This window comes from Strigops habroptila, chromosome 9, assembly GCF_004027225.2.
Source record: "Strigops habroptila isolate Jane chromosome 9, bStrHab1.2.pri, whole genome shotgun sequence".
Classification (NCBI taxonomy): domain Eukaryota; kingdom Metazoa; phylum Chordata; class Aves; order Psittaciformes; family Psittacidae; genus Strigops; species Strigops habroptila.
In genome coordinates this window covers 29428056-29453210 of record NC_044285.2, presented here as the reverse complement: position 1 = coordinate 29453210, position 25155 = coordinate 29428056, and the positions used below count along the sequence as shown (strand labels likewise).

The window sequence follows — 25155 nt, the reverse complement described above, 5'->3', positions numbered from 1 at the left end:
TACTGGAAAATTACTGTTTAATTCTTCAGGTTTGCACTGGAAAATTACTGTTTAATTCTTCAGCATTACGACCGACTATATGGCATCTGGTAGATGAGGGCCAGAAAGATGCTGATAACAAGCCAGCCTCTGTGACAGCTCTGCAGGCATTCTGTTCCCCAGCAGCAGGGGCAGCCAGAGCCCTAGAGGGCTGGCTCAGGCTCTGGTGAGAGTCCAGTGTGTGGTTGGACGTGGGTCCTGAGGCCGGTGCTGCTCATGCCTGTCCTGCAGCCGTCAGTACTCCTGCTGAGTGTCGCAGCCGAGGAACTCTATCCGCAGGGCAATGTGGTTGTGCCACTGGCGCGGGTGTATTCTCACATAGCGAGCGAAGAGCGGGGGCTCCAGGGTATTCATCACTGTGCTGGTGTGGTCTTGGTTTGCCTTGAAAATCTGGAGAGGAGAGAGAAATCAGGGGTGCGCTCTCCTCTGCTGATACAGTGAGCTCATGACTTGAGGACACAACACAGACAAGCATTGGGAATGCTTTAAGGGAGGAAAAAGAACAGCCTAGATCATTGCTGTTGCAAAAACTCGTGTGAGCATGTTTGCTGCCAAGGGCTGTGCTTGCTGCCCCAGGGGTGCCATGGGCTGCCTCTGGCCATGGAGCAGCTCTGCCTACCTTCTCCTTGTTGCCCTGCAGGACCGGGGTCCAGTGCACACCATTCTGGCTGGTGGAGACAGCAAACTCCGTCACGAACATGGGGGTGAAGACAGCTTTGGCACCTTGGGTTATGATTGCAGTCACCTTCTTGGTCACTTCAAAGTCCACTTGCAACCACTCGCCGGGGCTGTTGTTCTGAGGAAGGACAGACTGCCTTCAACCCTTCAGCAGCAATGGGAAGGACACATTCACCTGCCCTACTAGGCATGTGGTTGGAGATATTGGGTGCTAAATCAGTGCGGTAACTCTCCTGCCTGTGTGCTTGCATGGTGCCTGTGGCTGTACACGCTCCCCGCGCATCCCTGGCTAGGAGAGGTTGCAAGCACCCAGCCTGCCTGCCTTCCCATGCCCCAGATACCTGCCTGGGGATCACCTTGCATGGGCTACCTTTGGCCTCCATGCGTTGGTCCTCCCCTGCATGTTCAGGCGGGCCCGGGAGGGTGACCAGCTGGAGAAGACATTGGTGCTGTAGGAGGATGCGGAGATGCGCTGGTCAGGGATCGCTCTGTCTTCCATTCCTAGGGGCATGGAGCAGCCTGGAAGAGAGGAGCGATGCTTGTCAGAGGTGGGAACAGGCCCATCATGGAGATGCCTTCTGACTGCTCACTGCTCCAGCCACCCTCCATGCACTTCCCCTGGTCACAGGCTCTCCTATGTTTTGCTGCAGCGCCATGGTCCCTGCCCTGCTCAGCATGGCTCTGGCTGGGGAGTGCCAAACTATACCTGTCACTATCCCACCTTCTTTTCTCCCTGGAGATTTTAGCTAGGAGAATGTGAAGAATTTGTGCATCTGCCAGGACATAAGGTCAACCTGTCTCCATGGGAAGGACAAGAATACCTAGCAAGGAGAAACCCACACACAGTGTGATCTGGTGTGCATGTGCTCTGTTGCCCCAGAGCTGTTGTGGCATGGGGTGACAGAACAGAGACTACTGCTTGTAGCTGCTGAAGAATCCACCCTGCTGGTGTGTGAAGCTCAAGGAAGGATCCCAGAGCACCCCTGCCCCGGGTCACACTGTGGGCCAGAGCAGTCTTGCCTTGGAGTGGCAAAACCAGAAGAAAAGCTAATAACATCTGTCTGCTTGATCTCTGCTCCCCTAGACTGAGGAAGCAGCTCCTCAGATATCAGCTTAGCTGCTGCTGGAGGTTTCTGGTGGTTCAGGAACAGGTGGTGGTGAGAGCCAGCCCCATGCTCTCCCTCTGGTATTGCTATTTCTAAGACCATAATGAGATGTTCCAGCTTTGTTTTCCCAACATCTCAATGCCATCTCCAGCCTCCTCCTTTCCGCTCTGCAACTGCCTGGGGAGTCCTGAAATGTGTGGAGCTGGTGCTTAACGCCCCACTGGATCAGACCCCTGCTTTGGTGCTTAGTTTTGGAGGTGGGACATACTGTTTAGATCGCAGCCGATGAGCTCCATGCGCATTGTGGTGCGGATGCTGTAGTGAGTGGGGTTAATGCGGATGTACCGGGCTATGATTGGAGGGTTGAAGCGATTTTCTTTCACTCCAGTTGCATCCACATTTGCAAAGAACAGCTGCAGGGAAGGGGAGAAAAAAGGATTGTTGTACCAGTGGAAAGAGAGCTCGACAGGACAAGGATTAGTGGGCAGAATAACATTTCTGTCTGGCACCGCTGTATCTTATCACCATCCTTACAAAAGAACATCAGCTCAGGGAGATGATTTGAGATGTGACTCAGACCAGAGAAGCGTGAATGTGCAAATCAGGGTGAACCACTGAGAAACAGGAGGAGGAGAAAATCAGGGTCCTTGCAAATGAACATCTCTTTATATTTTCACCAGAGGGGAGAAAAAGAAGAACCTGGGAAAAGTTTTGGCCACAGCTAGTGTATGTGATGGAGGCTTTTGTCTTCTCCCGCTGGAGTGACCAGCTTATGCATATTTAAGTTGTGGCTTTTTCTAATGAGTAGAGATCCCCCAAATCATCTGCATCTGCACAATGGTTTTAGAAAGCCAAATTTGTCTTTGGAGTTAAAAAAAAAGATATTCAGGCAAAATCTTATGCCTAGCTCTAAGTAACATGCAACATAACGTTAGGTGGTGGTTCTTACAGACACCTGGGACTGCGGAAAGAAATAGTTTGGTCAATTTAACATGAGACAGAAGGACACGGACAGCAAGTCCCTTGCAGGCCTGTGATTCAGTCATCCTAGCAGTGAATGCTCACTGTTCCTGCCCTAATCAAATATCTCAGGGGCTCAGGAGGTCTCTGCCTTGTGTACAGAGCTCCCTAGCCCTCATCGCCCCTAGAGACCCCATTCTGGGAAAACACTCTTGTCAAGACCCATTCGCCTTACCATCTGGCTGCTGGTGGTATTTCCCTTGTATTTCTTCCACCTTTGCCCATCAAAGCTGTAGAAGACAACAAACTGGGAGATGTAAAGGCTTGAGAACTTCTGTCGAGCCCCTTGGGTTTTTATGCCATGAATAATCATGAGACGCAAAAGGTCCACCTGAGAATGAAAGTCAAGGACTCGTTTCTGATGGAAAACCCAAGCCACATTCAGGCAATGGACTGTAAACCCGTGGAACTCATTTCCTCATGATATAACTGAGCATAGGTTATGAAACTGTTTAAAATAGTCATTCAGAAGGACACAAGTCAGCCAGCAGCTGGGAGAGGGCAGGGGAGAGCTGTTTGGAGAGGTGAGCTGTTCGCACTTGGTCTTTGAGGGGTTTTTGCACAATCTGATGCTGTAGCTGGACCATCAAGTGATTCCTCTGCTACGCTGAGGATGGCACTGGGGGTCAGGTCAGCAGCAACCATGGCCAGACCAACTGACATTAGGAGCTTCCCTCCCAGAGGGGAAACAGGGGAAATAGCAGGACATAACTGGGGAGACACTGGACATCTGTGTGAATCCTTATACACAGTGCATTAGCCATGTGTATGTACTTTCAGTGCCCTCAGCGGTGCCTCCAGCCACAGGGCCCCTCTTACCTGGATCCAGGAGTTGCTGCGGTCGGTGCTCCAAGCATTGATGGAGCCGGTGTTATCCAGCCTGGCCAGGTAAGGAGCCCACTGCCCTGCAAGGAGAGCGTGCCGATGTGAGGATGCTGCTGGCCCCTGGTGCTGCCCAGCCCAAGGCGGTGACAAGTACGTCTGTGGGATGGGGCCAGAGGATCACCACATACACGGTGGCAGAGCACTGGCATGATGGGCCAGACATGAGAGAAGGCACCTCCATGTCCCAGATGGGATGCTGACATGAGTATGGATGGAGGAAGGACTCTGCCACGGACTGGTGTAACAGAGCTTTGGGCAGGCAAGCACATGAATTGTGTTGGCTGAAGCTGCCCCAACCTCACCCGCGACAACCTGTACTCACCATACTGCCCTGACGCTGTGATCTGGGAGTCTGCAATGTGGCCCGAGGCCAGGCCAAGGGCGTTTTGGCAGTCTGCAGCCGCACAGGGAGAAGGAAGGCAAAAACCAGGGACAGTTGATTAGATAACAAGGCTTTTGAAGAAAAACCCTAGGCTGGGCAGCAGCCGCCAGGCTCAGGGAGGTTGTCTCAAACCTCAGGAGCCTCCAGGCTTGTTTGTCTCACACTAAGCAGTGCGTTTCAGATGCCTCCACATCCATCCCTGAATGTTAAGGATGCTGGAAGTTCTTGCTCCTGACCCTGATGTCAGCAGCAGAGAGTTCCTATCATCAGTCACAGCAGTCTTTTGCCACACTCCTGTCCCTGAGTCCCTGACCTCTCACTCCCATGTCCTGATCTCCCAGCAATGCTGACAAGTGTCTCTTCCTTATACCCATGTCTTGCTCCTGGGCTTTTTTGTTGCTAAGCAGCATCTTTTAAAAGCAAATACCACATCAGTAAAGGAAAGTCTGCCTGACACTCCTGTCTCTCTTCTGGTCTGTGAGTTCTGGTCTGTGAGCACAGGGCTGTTTGTCTCTTATCATAACCATTATTATTAGTGACTTGTCACATCTTGGCCTCTCCGCTGCATGGCAAATGCTTCTGGGGAAAATGTGAGTTTGAAATCTTAAGCAAATGTTTAACTTATGGAAATATTTTCTGGCTGACATTTAATACCGCTTTAGGAAGAGGAGAGAAGCTTTCAAAGTGTGATCACTTATCATAGAATCACAGAATGGTTTGTGTTGGAAGGGACCTTAAAGCTCATCCAGTTCCAACCCCCTGCCACGGGCAGGGACACCTCACACTAGACCAGGTTGCTCAAAGTCCCGTCCAGCCTGGCCTTGAACACTGCCAGGGAGTAATAAAATACTACTCTCACAAAGCACTTCCCCCAGTGCTTACTTATGGTGAGAGAGAAATGTGTTGCTCTGGGGTGGAGTCAGATGGTCCCTATGGATTTTGCAGTTGCTCTTTGGGCTGTTCCTGTGAGACCAGTCAGGCAGTGTTTCTTGTTGCCTCTTGCCATCACTTCGTGCCTCAATTTACCTCTTGACATGTGGTTAGGCAGCTGGGCACCGTACTTCCCCAACAGCATGAGCAGGCACCAGCATGTGTGTGCAGTTGCTGGGGTAAGTGCATTTTATTGAAGATCCAGGGACCCTCAATTGTGGAAAACAAGAGCTCTGGGAGCAAATAATTTGCAGGCAAATGAAGCTCTTCTCCCAGCCTTCACCCCAGCTGTGTCCCTAACTCTGTGCTCTCTGCTGGGCTGTGTAGGGTGACCAGGGCTGAAGTTAGGACTTTCTTTAGGAGTGAAAACCCAGAAGACCCCACCTGGGTCACCCCAGGGGAAATGCTGAAAGACCTGGTGGAGAGAGCTCAAAACCACACTGTCCATGGTCATGGCAGCATGTGGGCCAGGGCACAAAGAGGATCACTCACTCAGGTTGTACACAAGGAAGAGAGCACTCATCCCAGCTTGCTGGTGCTCTCCCACTTTGCATTCCACTCGCCAGATCCCGGCATGTGAGGGCCACATCTCCACTGTCCCGAAGACACCTGGTCAGGAATGGAGAGCAGAGCAGAGGGGAGTTACTGGCTGTAATGGGATGCCACAGTGCCAAGTGCTATGCAAATACTGATTTCAGATCCATCCCCCCTCCTTTCTGTTCCCCCACAGGCTTGGCACTTCCTAACAGGCATGGACATGAAGCCACAGCAGCAGGAGCATGCATAGTGCCCACAGTGCCTCTCACCAGGATAAAGGTTGTAGACTCCCATGCGATACTCCTGGCTAGTCCTGACGCTGAACAGCTGCCCATGGAAGTGGATGGAGTGGATATCCTCAGTGCTGCCCATGTTCAGGAGGTGCCAGCGGACCCGTTGCTGCTGAGCCATCACCAGCCCGGGCAGTGTGTCACTCACATAGCCATTGATGGCTGGGAAAGGCAGTGATCAGTAGCAGCTCAAGGCTTCAGGGGGTTTCCATCCCAGTATAGACTGTGGGATGGAAAAGGCAAGGGCAAGGGTCCTCACCATGGAAAGAATGGTTTCTCTTAAAGTCAGGGTTGTCCCGCTGGATGTAGCAGGGAGGGCGGCAGTTCCTCTCCATGTTCTCCAAGAAGTACCAGCTTTTGGTCTCGTCAAAGATGGTGAAGAGCAGGGAGAACTCCTGCACAGCCAGCTGCCGCCTGAAGACGAAGCTCAGCACCCCACGGCGGCAGATGATCAGTGGCCCAATGAGCCCCGAGTGCAGGTCCTTCTCCTGCCAGCGAGCCGGGAGAAAAGGGTTTGCCTTGGAGAGGAAGGCAGCTCTGACACCCGCAAACAGAACAGCAGAGAGGAAAGTGGTGGCACTGTCTGCATCCCCGGCCTGGCTTCCACTTGTGCATAGGGCATGGTATGTGCAGGGTGGGAAGAACATGCTGGGTTCACTGCGGGATGCCCACTCTGCCCCAGGCTAAGAGAGGTGTGCTGGAAGTGTTTGCATGTACTGCCAAGAGAAGTGGTATCTGTCTGTCCAACCGTCCAACAGTCCTTACCCCACTAACATTGGACCCATGGACCAAACTCAGCCAGATTGGGCAGAGGGGTAGGAGACCGCAGAATGCTGGTTCCCTGCAAGTCTCATAAGTCTGATACAACTAGGAAAAGGGGGAAAAACCCAATTAAGAAAAGGGAAGAGAAGAAAAACAGCAACATGCATTCAGCACTGTATTAGACACCTGAGAATCTGCACGGCCACAGACTGCCTTCAGCACAGCACCATAGGAAAAGCCTCAACCTCACAGCCAGGATGCTTGCATGTTGCCCATGTCTCCTTCCTGGGATCCCTCATGGAGCAGGCTCCCACCTACCAGGTCCACGTTGGAGAAGTAAGCCCAGGCCTTGCAGTCAAATTCCTGTGTGGTGGGTGCCATCTGGGGCAGGACTTTCCAGGTGTACTTCCGAATCTGGCCGGGCTGCACCACCTCTCCACCCTGTGTTGCGTCCTGCATCTCCTCGTAGGCTTGCAGCGTGGAGTGGAAGGAGAAGGGCCGCGAGGCCAGGTTCTTGAATGTGACCTGCACCGGAGGGAAGGCAAAGCAAAGGTGCAGTGCTGAGAGTGCCCTGGGCCCTGGGGCTGGATGCAGCCAGAAGGTGGGAAGGAGGCAAACATGTCCCTGGTACCCAGACCCCCAGCTGGTCCCCATGCATTGGCCAACCCCTGCTGAACCACAAGCTGTAGCTCTGCAGCGTGACCCTAGTGGAAAGAGCATCTCAGTTATGTCAGCAGGATGAGGCCCTCTCCCTGCTCAGTGGGAGCAAAGACAGCTACACTACAGTCTCTGGAGCCCAGAGGTGCTGAATGCATTCTGGTGAAGATTTCAGTGGAAACCAGGCAACTTCTTCAGGCATATGAATGCTGAGCCTGGTGAAGAGGCTTTCACCTCTTCCTTAGGTGGGTGCTGAAGGACCTTTGGAGGTAAGGGAAGCCCGAACCTGCCCTCACCTAAAGCACCCAAAGAAGTTGTACTGAACCCTGTTTAGCTCATTACTCTTTTTACAATCCCTTCTTGTAAAAGGTGCCCCATGGAGCCCAGGAGCTTCTCAGGCTGTGCTGTTACAGGGGTTGGCTTTGTCTCAAGTCTAGAGCTTTGCATCTGAACACTGATAATCCTGCCAGCCACTGAGGTCACTCTGAATGGAGCCAGCAATGGCAGGATTTCAGGTTTTATAGGGAATGGGAACTTTCAACTCACCATAATGACATCTTCAACTTCTGCCCTGATGTATGGCCCGAGGATGCCCAAGTGCTCGTCCAGCTCTCCCCGCAGCACTGGCTGCGTGAAGGAATCATCCATGTACTCTCGGAAAACCACCTTGCGGTACTGCTGGAAAGGCTTCCTCCTGCCACTCCTGGGGTCCCTGCAGGGGTGAGGGCAGTTAAGCAACAGAGCAGAGCCTAGAGCATCCCTGACCTACTTGCAAGGAAGCTCAAGGTTGCTGGAGTTACGAAACTCCCCAAGTGGAGGGAAAGTGGTGGGAGCATCCTTCCTCTCTAGGCTGCTTGTCTGGGTTGTACATAGACCTGTGATCCTGCCTTCCAGGACACGCCAACTCCCACATCAAGCCATACCACACAGTGCAGGAGGAATACATGAGGGACAGTCACACTTACGTGGCTTTTAGGAAGTGCTGGGGTCTCTGGTTCCTGTATTCCCACATCACCTCCACTGCTGCAATGAAGTACTGCCGTACCTCCCCCTGGAAGGAGCGCGGGTCGTGCTCCTCTTCCTCATAGATGTCAAAATCCTCCATGGTCTGCTCTGTGTCACCATACTCGTCATAGTCCGGCTTGTCAGCCTTTGGCCTCGAGGGGCTGGAATGGGTCCCATTGTTCAGAGCCAGTCTCTTCCTATGTCCTGGGCCATGGTTGCTCTTCCCAGCTGTGCTGTTGCTTTTTCCATCCTCCTTGGGCTCTCTGAGGTCCTGTCCCTCTCTCTTCCTGGTTCCTCTGAGGACATCTTCCCCACCAAGCACCTGCCATCCATCCGGACTGGCTTGCACGTATTTGGTTGGTTTTGTGGTAGTGCTATGGCTGTGAGCAGGGCTGCTTGAAGGCAGGGAATAGTTCTCTTTGGAGGCTGGTTTCATAGGGATTTCTTCTGGGCTTTCCCCATATGTACTTTCAGGCACATAGTCCTCTGTGACGTTGGCCTTGAGCTGCTGATGCTGAGGACTGAACTGAGCCGGCTGCTCCACAGAATTGGTCTGCTCCTCCATCCGGCTTCTCCCTTGAGCTTGCTCATTCCCAGGACCCCTCCAAGCAGCATCTCTACCTGGATGGAGCTCGGCCAAAGCTGGGCTCCCCAAGCTCCCAGTGTGTCCCGCTGCCCCCAGGGAGACCAGATCCCAGTTTGAGGCCAGGTCTGCAGCTTCTGAGCTGCTTGCTGCCATTGCTGCCCCGCTCCCCACTGCTCCTCCTGTGGGGAAGGAGTGCCCGCTGCGCTGAGCCCCCTCACTGCTGCTCTGAACACGTCCATCTGTGCTTGGCCTCCCCTCGGGACGCACCTCAGCAGTGCTATCTCCTCTCAGAGCCTGTGGAGCATCCTTGCCTGGCTGTGGTCTCCCCTCAACCATGTTTGTTTTTTCTTCCAGGCTTTGCTGGGCCACCATCACCTCAGGCAAAGTGTCGCTTGATATCAGGGACCTCTTTTTGAAGCAAGTGCTGCTGAAAGGGGAATGAGGTCCACACACTTTCTTATTCACTGCTCTCTCAGGGGTCTGGCTGGCCACATCCTGCTCTGCTCTGTTACCCTCAGATTGGGGCTCCCTGCTGCCAGGCCACTTAGTGTTGGGAAGACGCAGACCATGCATCAAACCTCTGCTCTCCAGTGACCTGACCTGCCGAGGCCTCCAGGTAGGGCCACTCGCACTTGGGGCTGGAGATCCATGTCTCAGGAACTGCTCAGGGCTGTTTAAGAAAGGATTTGGGAACTGCCTTGTGTCATTGGCCGCAGTGTCCAGTTCAGACAAGGCAAGACTGTCCATCTCTGGCAATTCCTTAATGGCTGTAGCATCCTGAAACACTGCCCCCAAGACTAACTCATCCCTCTCTTCTGTCATTATATAGCTGGAAGGCTCAAGGTCATTAGTTTGTGCAAAGGTGGTTTCTAGATGGCTTGTGCCTTTGGCAAGTTCACTGGCTTCTTGTTCTGTGCCACTTTTTGCAGGCAAGGAGTTACCCTCTTCTGTGAAGATTTGTTCTTGCACAGGTTTGCTGCGTCCCGGGTCCATGAAAGAATAATTTTCCCCTTTGAAAGATTCATAAAAGCCTTGTGAAACCACTTTGTGAGGTCTTTCTTCCAGCCTGGCATCTAGCTCATTTGATGAATAATTGCTTTCTCTGGTGTGACTGGGAACCGCGGCATGAGAAGTCCTGTTGTTCTCTGTCTCATCTGAAGATGCAGAAGGATTGTCCAGTGTGGAAGAAGAGTTATGATCAGTACTTAAAGCTGGTTCTGCATTGATTGTCTCCTTTGGCTCATATATATTCAAGGACATTTTATTAGTCCCTGTTAGTAACTTGTCCTCAGCACTCTGTGAAGACGTGTCTTGAAGCCCCAGATTGTGCTCCAGGTCATTCTCATGAAATAAGCTCCTGTTCTCTTGAAGAAGAGCTTTGTCAGCAGCAGAAGCAATTGAGTCCCACAACCTTGTTGCATGAGTAGTTGTCTTCTGAGGCTCTGCTTCCAGGATCTCTAAGGTACCACCAGGCTGGATCATCGTCCTTTTCACTGGCTCCTGCACCTCTGAGATTTTTGTCACCTTCTTCCCTGCTGGAGCATCTACCGGAGCTGGCATGGCTTGGTGCAGCCACTGCTGACCTTCTGAGCTCACAGTACCATGGACCCTTCCACTGACACTCACCAAATGTTCTCCAGGTGGAAGAGCTCCAAACCCTTCCTCCTGGCTGATCATTTTTGACAATTCTTTGTCATCTTCCAGAAAGGACTCGTAGGACACTGGCTCATAGTTTGTCTCTGACAGAGAAGACATAGAAACATCAGATGGGTGTGGGATTGTTCCTAAAAATGTTGAAGTGCCATTGGAAGCGGGATCAGAAATCCTGCTGTTGCTCAGGAGGGCCCCATGGCTGGGTTCTGTCAAGCACAGTCTTGGCTTCTCAGTCTCATTTCTGGAAGAGGTGATATTTGGTTGCTTATTCACACATGGCCGGTGCCATTTCTTTCTTTTAGAGAAGCCCCTGGGTTGGAAGTCAAAGGCATAGGCATCCTCATCCTCAAAATCCACATAATCTTCCCCATCAGGGTATTGCTCCTGCTGGCACTGCAAGACTGTGAACTTGGCGCGCATCCCTCGGTCTCTGTAGTCAGGATTCAGGCACCCAAGCATCCAGACACCTGTCTCAAGAGGGGAGAAGAGGACACCATCAGCCCATCACAGTGGGAAACCAGAAGAGATGCCATCCCTATGCTGCTCCCTTGCTACTGCATCCTATATTTTCAGGCAGCCTCCGGTTCATGGTAGTGATTTCATGTTTTCATAATAGAGCATCTTACAGATGCACTCACAAGACAGCAGGGTTGCTGGCAACATCAGAGCCAGTCCTGACAAGCACCATCAGCAGGGCCCTGAGGATAGCTCGGTGAGAACAGTTAATGCACTGAGAACCCACAAAGCCTCCAGCAGCAGCAACGTAATCACCATAATCCATCTCCAAAGACATGCTGGTGCTGTCAAATACACCTCTCCCCAAGACACCATTGTCACAGCTCTCCCACTCAAGGAGGGAGAAATGAACAGGCTGCCTCATGCTCACTCACATCCCCAGCCAACGCGTTTGCTCCCAGCAGCAAGTGCCTTTTCCCCAGGTGCCAGGAGTGAGGAGGTGTGTAATAACCGGGCTCTGACACTGGAGAGAGCTGTCATCTGCTGCCGGCTGAGCTGCTGGGCTGCTTCCAATCAGCAGGCAAAAACCAGAGCCCAAATGGACGCAGTGTTTGGCTGGGTTGTAGACAGCTACCTGAGGTATGTAGGAACACTGTCAGCTTGGCTCAGGGTGCAGTGCTTGTGACCACCATAGCAGTGTTTGCAGTCACATGGTAAATCCTGTGTTTCCTCTGTGACTGAGGAAATGGTTAATGGAACCACTTTAGCAAATGCTAAGGAAAAAGTGCTGAGTGGGGGGAAATAAAACCGAACTCTGAAGCAAATCCCTCTAAGATTTCTCCATGGCTGTGATTTCTGTCCTTGCAAAGGTAGTGAAGATAAATGGGGATCTGTGACCAGTGGCTGAACTCACAGCAGGGACAGCACTGCTGCTCCCCTCGACCTCCGAGCTTGGAGCCAAGGGTGCACATGCAAGGTCCACTGTACTTAGATTACTGCAGCCAGCTTACTGGCTTGGCAGCACATGTGATCTTAACACACCCCATTAATGAAGTTAAACACAGTAATTTAATTTCTTTGATTTAATCTTTGGAAGGATTTAATCACTGCCTCGCACTTAGCTGTTCCAGCAGGTTGTGCATCCCTTTGCTCTCAGGGCTACCAAAATGCAATTGGGTACCAGAAGCCCCGGAGGTGCTCACTTATCTCTGCTGTGATGCCCATGGTTTATAGAATAGCCCATTTTACTAACCTGGCTTTTCCAAACTCATGAAGACTGTTTCTCCAGAAAACGGGAAAAGGGTAAGCACATCCTCAAAGACCATGTTGCGCTTGAATGTGTTTCCAGAGAAGAAGATGGAGAGGAAATCTGTTTGGGCCCCAACACTCAGGACATACCAGTACACAACTTCATGCAGGCAGAGTTTCAGTTCAAGGTTGTCAAACACAAAGCCATTAATAGCTGGAAGAGAGCAGGGGTGAAACATTTTTCAGGACCCAATTACCCCATGGCTGCTACGTGTTCCCTGCTTGTTCCCTGGGGCAGGGATGAGCCTGTGTCTGCTAGGGCTTTGCAGGGAGCTCCTGGCTGAGCACTCACTGTGCATCACGTTGGAGGCATAAAACTGGGGGTCCTGGATATCCACATGGGCTGCATCAGTGCAGAACCTCCTGATGTTCTCCTCCAGGTACCAGCTGCGGTTCTCATCGAAGACTGAAAACAGCACAAACCTTGTCCCATCTGACATTATCTGGAAGGCAGAGAGGGAAGAAGTCCTCCCTGGTCTGATCAGAGTGCCTTGGGGCCCAGCGTAGCTGCCAGGTCTTAGCCTGGATGCATGGGGAACAGTTTACTGCTATTTTGCAGGAATTAGGGCCCACGTTTGGAGGGAAGGGAGCATGCAAGGGAGGACGGAGAGGGCAGGGGCATTGGGACTGATGGGAGGGTTGAAGAGAACAGGACAGACAAATTCAATTCTACCCAAACCCAAGCTTGTTCAAGCCCAGGTTGGACAGGACCTTGAGTAACCTGGTGTAGAGGGAAATGTCCCTGCCTGTGGCAGGGGGGTTGGAACTAGATGATCTCAAGGTCCCTTCCAACCCAAGCCATTCTATGATGAATCTATGACTCAAATATTTCACCCACTTCCATCATTCCAGCCTTTCAGTGTGGCAGTTGAGGCAAAAAAGGAAGGACCCACCTGATTTCCCCTCTGATCCATGGACTTCTTAAAGCAGATCAGGAGGGGCCCAATGAGACCTGAGGCTGTGTCTCGCACTGGGTCAATGGAGCTGTAGTAGAAACGGGTGAGGCAGCGAGGATCTGCCTGCGTTGGCCCATCCTCAGTGGTGACGTTCCAGCTGTAGGTAAATGACTGGCCAGGGGGGATAGGAATGTCCTTCACATCCTTATCTGGCAACACACAGCCCAAGAGCAGGTCAGTTAGGTCTGGGCTGCTCCTGCAAGGGCTGATCCTGCTTTTTAAAAGAGCTCAGAAAGGAGATTTCCTGACCATTCAAGTTGCATAGAAAACTACCCAAACCAGTGCCCATCCCAGGATGGCACATTTGCTAGCATGCACTTGCATGGAAAGTCAACCTGGACAAAAGGAGCCCCTGGGACCAGGTGAAGATGAGGAGGCATATGCCTAATTTTGAAAGCCCTTGAAACTCCTGCAAATGGGAAAATTTGCCCAGTCTCAACTGGACAAAAAACCCCCCACAACGCTGTGAGTGGGAGAGTCTGAATCATAATGAACCCCCACATTAAAGCAAGGCAGGGGGAGCCCTTGGAGTGAGGACTGTAAGCAAGCTGGCAAACACCAGGGTGGTTCCTGTCTCATCAGAAAGTGGAGGCCTCCAGGATGGATGAAACAACACAGTCCCAGCTCCCTGACTGATAATGCCCCTTCTTCCAGCCATCATCCAAACCTTTCTTAAAGACAGGATTACATGGCACCAAAGGTGACATGGACCAAGAATCATCATCACCTCCAGGATTCCAGGGCTCAGGTGCTTGCATGGGTGGGTTGGACAGCCAGTCTTACCACAAACTGCAGGAAGCTCTACCGGCCCAGAAGAACGGCAGTAGCCAAGTGTTATCCCAGGTTCCTGTGGTCTGCCTTACCTTGAGAGGGCTTTGTGGCATAGTATGGCTTGACGCTTGTGAGGCCGTGAGGGTAGATGTTGTATGGTCGGCTTGCCAGGTTCCTGAACACGATCTGAAATGAGGACAGCCAGCAGGAATGTTCAGTGGTTTCTGAACAGTGTGAACCCTCTGTTTCCTCAGGGGGGAAACACTGGGCAGCAGTGCTCTGGGATCAGCTACTTGCCAGTGTCCAACTGGGAAGAAACCAGACGTGTGGGATCACAAAGCAGGAGAGCAGGAGTGAGAATAGAAGAAATAACTGTTTATTTCTCTACCAGTCTACACTGTCCATCTTTCCAAGAGGTGCCCATTTTAGGGAAGGCATGTAAATATCAGATTTATTAAAAGGGAAGTTGCTGTCTTTAGTTTCACTTTGCATAGGAGACAGAAGAGGTCTGTTAGTCCAGGAGGCTTCAGAGGACAAAGACACCACATATGTACAACAGTCAACAGCTCTGAAATGCTCCCCACTTCACTGCATGAAACCCTTCATTTATTTCTCTAAATAGCTCTGTTGGGGTTTGCCACAGGCACTACCTTCAGCTTCATGCCATGCCCACAACTGCACAGGGAACCCCAGGTAGGAGCAGAAATGCAAAGCTCCTGGAAACCATCCCATTCCTCCTAGCACCAAACACATCAAGTGGTCAGTAGAGGCACTTGGGAAGACACAAGCGAAAGGCCCTAATACTGTATGGTAAGGAGCACAGAGATGGAGAAGGGTGGAGGATGAGAGGACACTCCTGCCTCAGAGGAAGGTGCTGGATGCCATGTGTCATGGATTAATTCGTATGATTCCTATGGTGCCCGAAGTGAAGTCAAATCAAGGGGACCAGGCCATATCCTGTGCATCTCTGCTGACCTCACTGAGAGTATTTAGCTTTAACTTTCAGTAACATCTGCTCTTCTGGTGAACTTTGGGCATTACCAAACATGATAGAGCACCTCAAGGACTTCTATCAGACCTTAGCTGCAAACCAAGAGCTATTAGGAGGAACAGCATCAAGCTTTGAAGTTTCCCCTTCCACTTCCTCTCTGTTGAAAGCAATCTTACCTTAAATTGATCTCCAACCTCCCCTTTAATAACAGGCCCCAGAATTCCCTTGTCCAGTTGATCTGACACCTTGCGTTTCTTGAAGGTTGCATCCTCGTACTCCACAAACATCACCTTCTTATACCTTGAACCAATCCGCTGAGGACCAGCCTCCAGGAACAGGCTCGTCATGTTTCTGCAGGCCAGGCAGAGAAAGAGCAAACAGCCACATGTGGAACATTGTCAGAACCAGAGCAAGACCTTCCATCATCCAGGGACCTACACAGCTGCCTGGGGACTGCCAGTGCACAGTGGGGACACCAATAACTGCAATCACAATATGCATCCTGGGAATACCATTTCAAGTGATTCAGTGCTCCTTTAATGGAGAAAGCTTCAGCCAGGTTGCACAATAGCAGCCTTAGGCTGAGACTGCCCTGTTTTGGAGGGAAGTGGTGACTGTGAGAGCTGAAAGCATGGCAGGTTGTCCTGCATCAGGGAATACTGCCAGTATATGAGCATAAGGCAACAGACATCTGCCTTTACTTGATCATCCCAGCTCCTTCCCAGGAGCAAGACCAGCCCTAAGCATCATCAGGCCTTGCTGCCTGGTCAGAAGGAGTTGATGCCAGAGGCCTGGGTGACAGAGAGACAAATGCCCTGGAGGCAAATGCTTCTGCAGGACATTTGGTAAAATGAAGCAAAGCCTGGTCCTGCCTTCCCATGGCCTAGCTGAGACCGTCCTTGTCCTGCATCCGCACTGTTAGCATTAAGAAGGAAGAACAAAACTGTCCAGGTTGGGCAGAAGGAGAATAAATTTCTGTGGAAAAGCAGAGGAGCTGGCGGTGCTGACTTAAGAGCAGCCTCATGGGCACACATGCCCACTCTTACCTGTCCAGAGACACTGGCTTCACAGGGGCATAGTCCCAGTCCATTTCCTCTGCTGCGATGTAGTGAGTCCAGGTCATAGGCTTATCTTTGGCAGAAGAGCGCACTTGGATCACATGATAAGCTTCTTCATCTTCTTCAGGGTAATCCGTATCCTCTGGCTCATCTGACAGCTTCCCCATCTTCACCAGGCGCTCCTCCAGACACTCCTCCACCTTCACAAAGGCCTCCATGCCAGCTGGGTTCAGAGAAGCCAGGCAGAAAGGGTCATACTGACATGCCAGCACAGGCGTGCACTCCCCCAGGCTCTGCTTGACAGATGTCCTCTCCCCTACTGTCCCCATCAAACAGGCCATCACACATCAACCTATGCCATCCTCATCAGGGGCTAGACTGCACATGGATGTAACACTATGGAACAGGAGGGGCCGTGGAGCTGCAGCACTGCATAAAACCGTGAGCCCAGGCCATCCCCTGCACTTCTTTTCCCCCAAACTCTTGCGGAATAAGGTTACCTTGCTGATGGGATGGTATCTGGCAGAACATCCGAAACCAGCCAGCAGTTCCTGGCATGGTCTGGGCTGTGAGATACGTGGCAGGGGAGATTTCTAGGCTGCTGAGACGGTGGCTTCTCACCAGGAATGTGTGGGCTTCGAAGAAGATTGAGTGGACTTCTGCCCCAGTGCCCAACCCGATCACGTGCCAGTGGACCTGCTTCTTGAGGCACAGTGTGAGACCTGCCAGGAGAGAAAGAAAGCACCCAGGGGTCAGCACTGTGTCCATGCCTTGTCCCCACTCTTGGTGTCATGGACTCAGAGTCTGACATGTGCTGAGTAGAGTCCCCTGCCTTGCAAGGTGATGGCTTCAAGCTGGAAAAGTCACATGCGGACTGTGAGCAAAACAGTCACATCATCCCCCTGACATAGGACTAGATGTACAGAGTGGATGAGTTTGGCAAAGGCTCTGGGAGGTGTGCTATGGGAGCTCACAGCACGATGCAGTGGCAAAAGAGGTAGGTGTGCTCCTTGACTCTATAAATAGTGGAATTGGGAACTAGAAAAGGGAATCATTTGTCTCATCACAACACTGGCAAGCCTTATGCTAATAAAACATTGGATCTGGGGCATGGCTCCTCAGCAGCAGTTGAAATACCCCAAAAAGAGCAGAGAGAGGTCACCAGGGTTATTTGAAGGCTGGATAAAATTCCTTCTCTTGGAGAGACTCGAAGAGCTCAGTGTGCTTAGGAAATGGGAGAGGACTGTAGAAATACTTTCCTAGGGAGAAACGAGTGTGTGCCGAAGGGCTCTGCAATCTAGCAGGGATGTAAATAATGAGAACAAGCTCCTGGAAGCTGAAGCCAAACCAAGTCAAATACAGAGTCAAGCAGTTATTTTTGGCACTGGAACAGATCCCAAGAGCCCAGGAGGAGACAGGGTGGAGGCTCCATTCTGAGGTCCTCAGCTCTCCATTGCTACCTCCCCATCAGACACCTCTCAGGCTAGATTCCTGCAGCCAGACAAGGAGGTGGCTGGGTGGAGGTGGATACCTTCTTGAGGGGAAACCCACTGTGCAGGCACAGCAGCTGACCATGAGGTCTACTCAGCTCTTAAACTCCATTATCCACTGGGACAAGGAATTCAGGGGAATTTTGCTTTTGTCTTTTATTGGAGAAAGGCCAGGCCCAGGAGGGAGAGTTCAGGGTGCGGTTCAGGAAAGTTGCTGATGGTAATGACTCTCCTGACAGTGTTTCCCAGTTTGCCCTGGAGATTCTTCATGCTCAGGCAGCTCTGGACCTTCTCTCACAAAAACATCATAAAATGTCAACTTTTATCTTCATTGAGACCACAAATATCCTTTTCTTTTGCTTTTCTGGAGAAAAGGAGGCTGAGGGGAAACGTTATTGCCCTCTACAACTACCTGAAAGGAGGATGGAGTGAGGTGGGTGTTGGTCTCTTCTCCCAGGCAGCAAAGGATAGGACAAGAGGAAATGGCCTCAAGCTGCACCAGGAGGTTTAGATGGGTATTAGCTAAAATTTCTTCACTGAAAGGGTTATCAAGCACTGGAACAGGCTGCCCAGGGAAGTGGTTGAGTCACCATCCCTGGAGGTATTTAAAAGATGTGTAGATGTGGCAGTTGGGGACATGGCTTAGTGATGGACTTGGCAGTGTTTGGTTAGTGGTTGGACCTGATGATCTTAAGGGTCTTTTCCAACCTAAATGATTCTATGATTCTAGTCCCCCTTTACACCTCTACAGAGGTGTGTTGTCAGACCCAGTTTAGTGATAGCTGAATTTTGCCCTCAGCGCTACCTCCAGCCTCATTCACAGGGCTACAAGGGATGAAACTCTTTGCTACCAGCACAGACAGCCACAAACAGGTCCTGCCCCAGTGTTAATGGGCAAAGCAGATCAAGGAGTTGAGATGTGATAGTCCCTCTGGGAGAACACAGCCTAACAGATCCATCACCTGGAAACTCCTCTTCATGTCCCTTCTCACTTCCTTTCATAAGCTACCTTGAATTTACAGACCTGGCTACACCCCTGTTCCTAGTACCTCCCATGCCCTCCATCCCCATCCCTGGCACATCAGTACTCACCAGGCAGTGAGCCATTGATGTAGCCATTGATGGTGTGCAGCTCTGTCCTGTTGTGAGGCATGGACTGAGGACGTGCCAGGGAGCCAGGCTCAGAGTACCAGCTTTTCCCTGTGGAGAGAGAAGGTTGCAGTCAGCTTTCACTTGAGAGTACTTCAAAGAAAAAGGAAACCTTCCCACTGGGGTGAAACAGGATGAAAGCCAAATTCCAGGGAGTTCAGACGTGTGGTGCCTGGTGGAAATCCACAGCAGTCTTTGGCCATGGCTCTGCATGAGTGTGGTGGTGACTACTGCATGCGGCAGGGTATTACTCCCCACCGTTTTAGCCTGGGTGATGGGAACAAGGCCAGAAGAGCTGGGGAGGCTGCAAGCTCCCTTGCACCTCACAGGGGAACAGAAGGAATGGCAGTACTGCACCAGGAGCACATTGGTTGCGGGGGCTGTACAAGGCTCAGACACTTGGGATGCAGTGTAAGAGCTGATCATCTGTGCTCACACCACGACCAAAGCATGTGCCATGGACCAGGCTGAATTCAGAGTCCAACACCTTTCAACAGGGTAGTTACCTTCATCAAACACTGCGAAGAGCATCACAAACTCCTGGTGCGCATCCTCATTGCCACTGCTTGCCAGGGTCCCTGCAAGATGCCACGGGATAGATCTCTTTAAAGGTCAGAAAGCACCCTCTCCCCAGGGGATTCCCTTTGTGCCCTCCAAGAACTGGTAAATCAAGGCCAGGCTGTGGTTTGTTTTTGTCACATCTCATGACTGGCACAGCCCTGTTTCCAGCCTCGCAGTCCCCAAAAGCCCATGGTTGAGAGACAGCTGCCCCCAGAAGGCATCGAAAGGTCAGTTTGTGCTGCCTCCCCCTTACAGGCTCTCAGGATCCACTTAGTCACCTGGAAGAGCCCATTTTATTCAGCCCCCTCATCAGCACTATTGTCTGCACTCTTTGTCTAGACTTAGTGGAGAAACTGCTCTTGGTGAGTCACTGGAGCCTGCAGAGAGTGACCTGGGAGGAGGTGACTCGTGCCCATTCCTCTCCAGTGACTATAGAGGGGTCTGGACAACTACCTCCAGGAGATGGCTCAACCAGAGGTGACCAATCCCACCCCAGGTACACTTCTCGGTGCCTTGCACCCAGCAAGTATTAACAGTCAGGATTTCATCACCTCCATGTTTACCAAAGGAAGGAGAGCAGGCACAGGTAATGTGGACCAGGCAGTGCCTCGGGTGTCCTGCCTCTCTATTGCTTGATCCTTGCTTAACCCTCGCTGATACAAACTTCCCTCTATTTCTTCCAATGAAACCCTGTTTGACAAACACCCTGGCTGATCCTGAACAATCAAAGCTTGGTGAAGCTCTGAAGGAAAGACAAACGTTTATGTCTGCATAGTGATTCTATAAAGATAAATAAGGTTCAAGATTTCATCTGTGGTCTGAAATCTTGCAAAGGAAAGAAGCAACTGATTTTTCTCCAGCAGGGAAATCTGAAGCGTGTTTGAACCCTTCACTGGGAAGGGACTCTTTGAGGAAAGGCCCAGACCCCAAAATTGCTGTTGTTGACCATAGCTTACTGACTCCACTGCCTAATGCAGTCTCTGGAAGGCATCATTGATTTATCTGCTTTTCAATTCATGACTGCGTGTGACCTGTCCCCATTCCATGCTGTCCTTACCAGGTCGGCACACAAGCAGGGCTCCGATCAAACCAGAGTTGATGTCCTTCACGCTGTCAGTGTTGGAGGAGTAGGAGTGGGTCAGGCACGATGAGTCACCATCCGTCGGGCCCTGGTTTTGAGGGATTTCCCAGATGTACGTGTGTGTCTTCCCTGGATCCACCCTGTCACCCTCCTTCTCTGGTTGGCTGGTCTCATCCTCATACCCTGCACCTAAAGGAACAGCCAGGTGCCACTGAAGGTGAAGGTGGCAATATTCTGTGTCTAAGCCATCTCTGCAACTGTCTGCCCTTGTAGAAGGGATGCAAATAGCAGGATCACGGAGGGACACGCTCCCTCCTGGCAGGCGGGTGGCAGAGCAGGAGGTGATGCTCAAGGGCTTGCAGCACTTGGGTATTGCCTGACTCACCCTCCGATGCCTTCCAGTAGGACACCCCAACAGCGTGGAGGCTGTAGGGGCGCGAGGCCAGGTTCTTAAACGTGATGACCACCACATCGTAGACTTCTGCTCGGATGGTGGGGCCCAGGAGACCTGAGCGGGGGAAGACAACAGGGTCAGGCAGCTGAGGTCAAGCAGCTCATACCCTGCCATGGGCCCCAAAGGGTCTGGGCTTTCCACCTCCACAATCAGCAGTTGTCCCCCATGTAGCATGGCACCAGCAAGGCTCCCTGCACCCATCCCCAGCAGCTCTGCTGTACTGGGACTCTACCCAAGCGCTTTCCCATTCCTGGCTAAGGAGCTGCCAGCACCCAACCCAGGATGAGTTTGGCCACTGTCAAGGAGAGCTAGGGCTCGCCGTGCTGCAAGTGCTTCTTACCCGTCCATGCTGGCTTGGGCTTGGGCTGCGTGAACGAGGTGTCGGGGTACTCCACAAACACAGCCTTCCTGTACCGGGGAGGGACACCAGGCGTGGGGTGCTGTGGGCCCAGGTGCCCTGACATGCTGCAGGAGGAAGGAAAAGTCAAGGCTGACTGCGCAGCCCCATCCATGGATGGGTAGTAGCCATCCTCTTCCTCCCCTCCCTGTCTTTGGCATGCCAGCCCCGGGATTGCTCACCCTGTCGTATCCTTTGGGTTTCTTGACAACCTCCAGGTGTGTTTGCAAATGTTTTGCTCAGGTCACCGATGACAACATGGCAGTGATTAGTGTCATGGTGTTAGTCATGATGCAAGAAGACACAAGGACAGGAGGCACAGCACCATACCCAGCTGTGCTTGGAGGCACAGCTGCAGGTATCTCTGCCAGCCTCCTGCCTTATGCCTTGTCTGGCTTTGTGCTTCCCTATCGGCACAGACCCGGAGCTCTAGGAGTGCTGCCATAGCAGTGCCATAGTGGTCTCTGTTCTGCAGCCCTCATCCCCAACCCCTTCGGGTGTGGCAGACATATCACATCATACATATGTATATGATGTGGTATGTATAGGTTATATATGTATAACCTATATGGTTATATGTGTATATATAGTTATATATAACATATATGGTTATATATATGTATAACCATATATATATATATAACCTCAAACATCCTCCCCAGCTGCCCCCAGGAAAGAGACTGCAAAGCAGGGTTGGAGCAGTTTGCTCTGCAATGTCCCCACATTCATTTCTTTTCTGACCAAATTGGGATTTACAGCCAACCCCTAAAAACTATTCCTTGCAGCATGAGGATAAAGGAGCCTTGAATGTATTTCACACCCCACTTATCTCTGCTGGCCACTTTCTATCTGTAAGTGGCTTAACAAATTCATTTTCCGGAAGAAATCCAGCACATTTATCAGGATAACAAAGCCATTAATTTCTCCAGGGAGTTTAGAGGCTGACTTATGAGCCCCAGGACTGAGACTATTTCCAGTAACCAAACAGAGCACTTCCAGCATCGTTTTGTTTGGAGCAAAAGCCAGGTGGTATTTTCATTCCTCTGAAGGAGCAGAGAGCATTGCTCTCCACCTCTGACTAAGCCTGCATTCAAGCAGTGTTTCCCTTTGTAACTCCTCCTCAAGAGGAAGGGGAAGGAGACGGATTGACTCAAATTTAGGAGAGGGTGACACACACTTGCCCCCACGCTGCCGGCTGGAAGCCACCTGCAGCCAGAGGATGCTGTGAGGAGAGTGGGCTTCACCCTCCTGGGGGCAGAGCAGGATGTACACTCTTCTCTTGCCTTTCCCACCATAGCTATAACTCCACATTTGGGCTGGCAGGACAAACCTGCCAGCTATAACCCCACATTTGGGCTCCTGGCTTTGCTCAGGAGCTGTTATCATTCCTGGCTGGATGGCAGCAGAGCCTGGACCAAGCTTTGCTCTCCAGGGTGACCCCGTGCTGGGAGGTGGCAGTGCTGCAGGGTTGCTGGCATTAGGCTGTACCTTAATCTCTAACTTGCAGAAAGCCCATCTTTGAAAATACGTCCCTAAGATAATAAGATCTGGTCCTGCTAATTCTGTGGTAAACAAGGCAAAAATCATCCGGAGCCAGGGGGATTTTGCTGGCATGTGGGTCATGGTTGGGAGGAGACTTGGTGACACCAGGGCTCAGTGCTGGGTCCCAGTTAGCACAACAGAGCCTGACAGCTTTTGCAGGGGACAAGGAGCCAGAACTCAGTGCAGGGATGTCTGATTCAAGTGCTTCTGGCTGCTCCTCTGCCCTTGGGGTCCCCGTAGACTTCCTACTCCAAGGGCAGCTGAAGCCAAGGCAGGGAGATAAGTGCTTGGCGCCTTCAATCAGCATTGTTAGCAGCACTATCTGTTCATCTCTCAGAGCCAGGAGACAGCCAAGGTAAACACCCTGTGCTGCTCAAGCACTCAAACACAGGCTGCTGCTACGTGGTCACCAGCTCTGAGCCAGAGCTGAGATCCCTGGAGCCGCCGCAGGATGTGCTGGTCCCAGCTCTGACCCTGCCGGTATGGTTGTGTTTGGGAGGAAGAGAAACTGAAATCGTGGAGAAGATGTAAGCAGCTTTGGGCTGGTGTGTCTGGGCCCATTCATTTGGCAGGGCTTTCCGCAAGTGCCAGAGAAGCCACTGGATACATACAGGAGGTTTGGAGGTCCTGCCTGGATGCGCACCCTTGGGACTGCCATGAGATGCTGGTACTACAAGGGAAAACATCCACAGCTCAGAGGCACCCCAGCTCTGCCAGCAGCTCTGCTCCTGCCACACTCCCGTGGCTCACTCTTTCTCCTCAGGCTGGCTGCTTTCCTGTGCCCTCCCCATGTGAGGGGAACTGGGCTGAGGCTGCAGGACCAGGGAAAAGGCACTGTCATCCAGCTGGGAACAGCTACACCAGTAAGCCCCACTTCACACCACAGCTCCCCAGGGAGCCACACTGCCCAGGTATGCCCTGTCTCTCTGAGTTGGAGCATGCCACCAAGTCCCTCTGAGAAAACCAAAGTTCTCTTTCTAGAGAAGAACAAGCCACCTCAGACCGCCTGCTGATGCCCTGCTCATCTCCAGGGCAGAGCCAGGTCCCTGAGTCACTCCTGGGTCAGAAACAGTGTGCAAGCACATCATTAAATCAGTGCTGAAATGAAAAGCCACAGGGTTGAATTAACAGCATGAGTGACCTCACTTGCACCATAGATTAATTAATCTAAGTGCAACGTTAGTAAAAGCAGGGCAGAGAGGGAATCAGTAAAACTTGCTCGATGCAATTTTTCTGCTGGTAGCCAAAGAGGAATAAACCAACGTAACTGATACAGTGACTCCGACAACGAGTCACGCTGACCTGGCCATCACCACAGCCCGGCTTCCAGTGCCTGGCCACAGCTGCTCACTGCTTGAGACAGTGAAGGTCTGAGATGGAGCCATGAGCTGCCATTGCCCCAGCACAGAGCCTGGGGAAGGGGATGTGGCAGCAGGGTAGAGGGAAGGGGTATGGCTTGATCCACAGGGAATGTAGCCACCCAGCTCTGCTTCCCAGCTTGAGGTCAGGACAGCCCATTCACAGCCATGCGTCCCCAAGCCAGCTGTGTCTCCAGACAACACCCTCCTGATGCCTCAGCAACGTAACTGCCTCTTTTCCTTCTTACTCCAAAGAATTTGGGCAAATGCACCCTATGCCCTCCTCCCTCTTGTCACTGTGTACAAACACCGTTCTTTGCCCAAACACTAAAAATTATTTTAATTTCCTAAAGGACAAATTTCAGCGCCAGCAATGTAATATACACAAAGATATAAATAACTAAAGCTGGGTTTTACTAGGGGCAGGCATAGCGGAGAGCTTTGCTGCTCTGAGTTATGTCAGGGGGCATAGTCAATCTCCCTCTGCAGCCCCTGGGCAGGGAGGCACCATATCCCATCTCCCCTCTCATCCCCCAGAAGCTCCCAGGATGCAAGCAGTGGGGAAAGCACAGGCTGGAAAACCATCTTTTGGCTCCAGGCACAGTCTTTGAAGGGTCACAGGCAAATGACATTAAGATCAAGCAGTGCAGAGAGGTAGTGCAGAATAAGTCTTTATCTCTCTCTGCAGGTTTATTCCACAGGTGCATTATTAGGGGTTGCACTTAGTGACTCCCCATTGCACAGAAACACCCATTCCCACCTGTACCAACAGCTCAGTGAAGCCCCACCACCATCAGATTGCCCCCATTCCCTGTCCTGGACCCAAGCTCACAGTGCTGTGCATGCAGGGTGGGAGAACACCTATAGCAGGGATCCGGAACTGCCATAGAAAGAGCTTTACCCTGCAGGCGCTTGCAGCACGGAGAGCAGGTCGCTGTTCATGTAGTCCCAGGCAGTTTCCACAGCAGCAATGTAGTATCTTCTGACTTTGCTGATGCCCTCCTCAACCAGGCAGAGGAACAGGAGGCTGCGCAGGGCTCCCATCAGCATCAT

The 25155-nt window shown here is 51.8% G+C and overlaps 1 protein-coding gene across 3 annotated transcripts; it reads right to left on the bottom strand.

Annotated features, from left to right (window-relative positions):
* F8 (coagulation factor VIII) lies at positions 1-25155 on the bottom strand. Of its 3 annotated transcripts, none has more exons than XM_030497259.1 (27): positions 25004-25152; positions 21146-21270; positions 20737-20859; positions 20328-20540; positions 19216-19287; positions 18653-18760; positions 16571-16792; positions 16059-16293; positions 15189-15363; positions 14109-14207; positions 13188-13394; positions 12587-12737; positions 12239-12448; positions 8252-10997; positions 8052-8054; positions 7833-7998; positions 6948-7154; positions 6127-6355; positions 5847-6029; positions 5533-5649; positions 4051-4122; positions 3663-3748; positions 3019-3174; positions 2092-2236; positions 1088-1236; positions 659-835; positions 1-429 (listed from the first exon to the last, which is right to left on the bottom strand). In XM_030497259.1, exons 1-27 carry the CDS (start codon positions 25150-25152, stop codon positions 274-276), a joined length of 6681 nt encoding a protein of 2226 aa, XP_030353119.1. In that variant the 3' UTR covers positions 1-273. The 3 variants fall into 3 exon arrangements, with proteins under 3 accessions (XP_030353119.1, XP_030353120.1, XP_030353117.1); XM_030497260.1 differs by lacking the exon at positions 8052-8054 and having other exon boundaries at positions 8252-9081; positions 9370-10997; positions 13188-13399; positions 14114-14207; XM_030497257.1 differs by lacking the exon at positions 8052-8054 and having other exon boundaries at positions 13188-13399; positions 14114-14207; positions 25004-25155.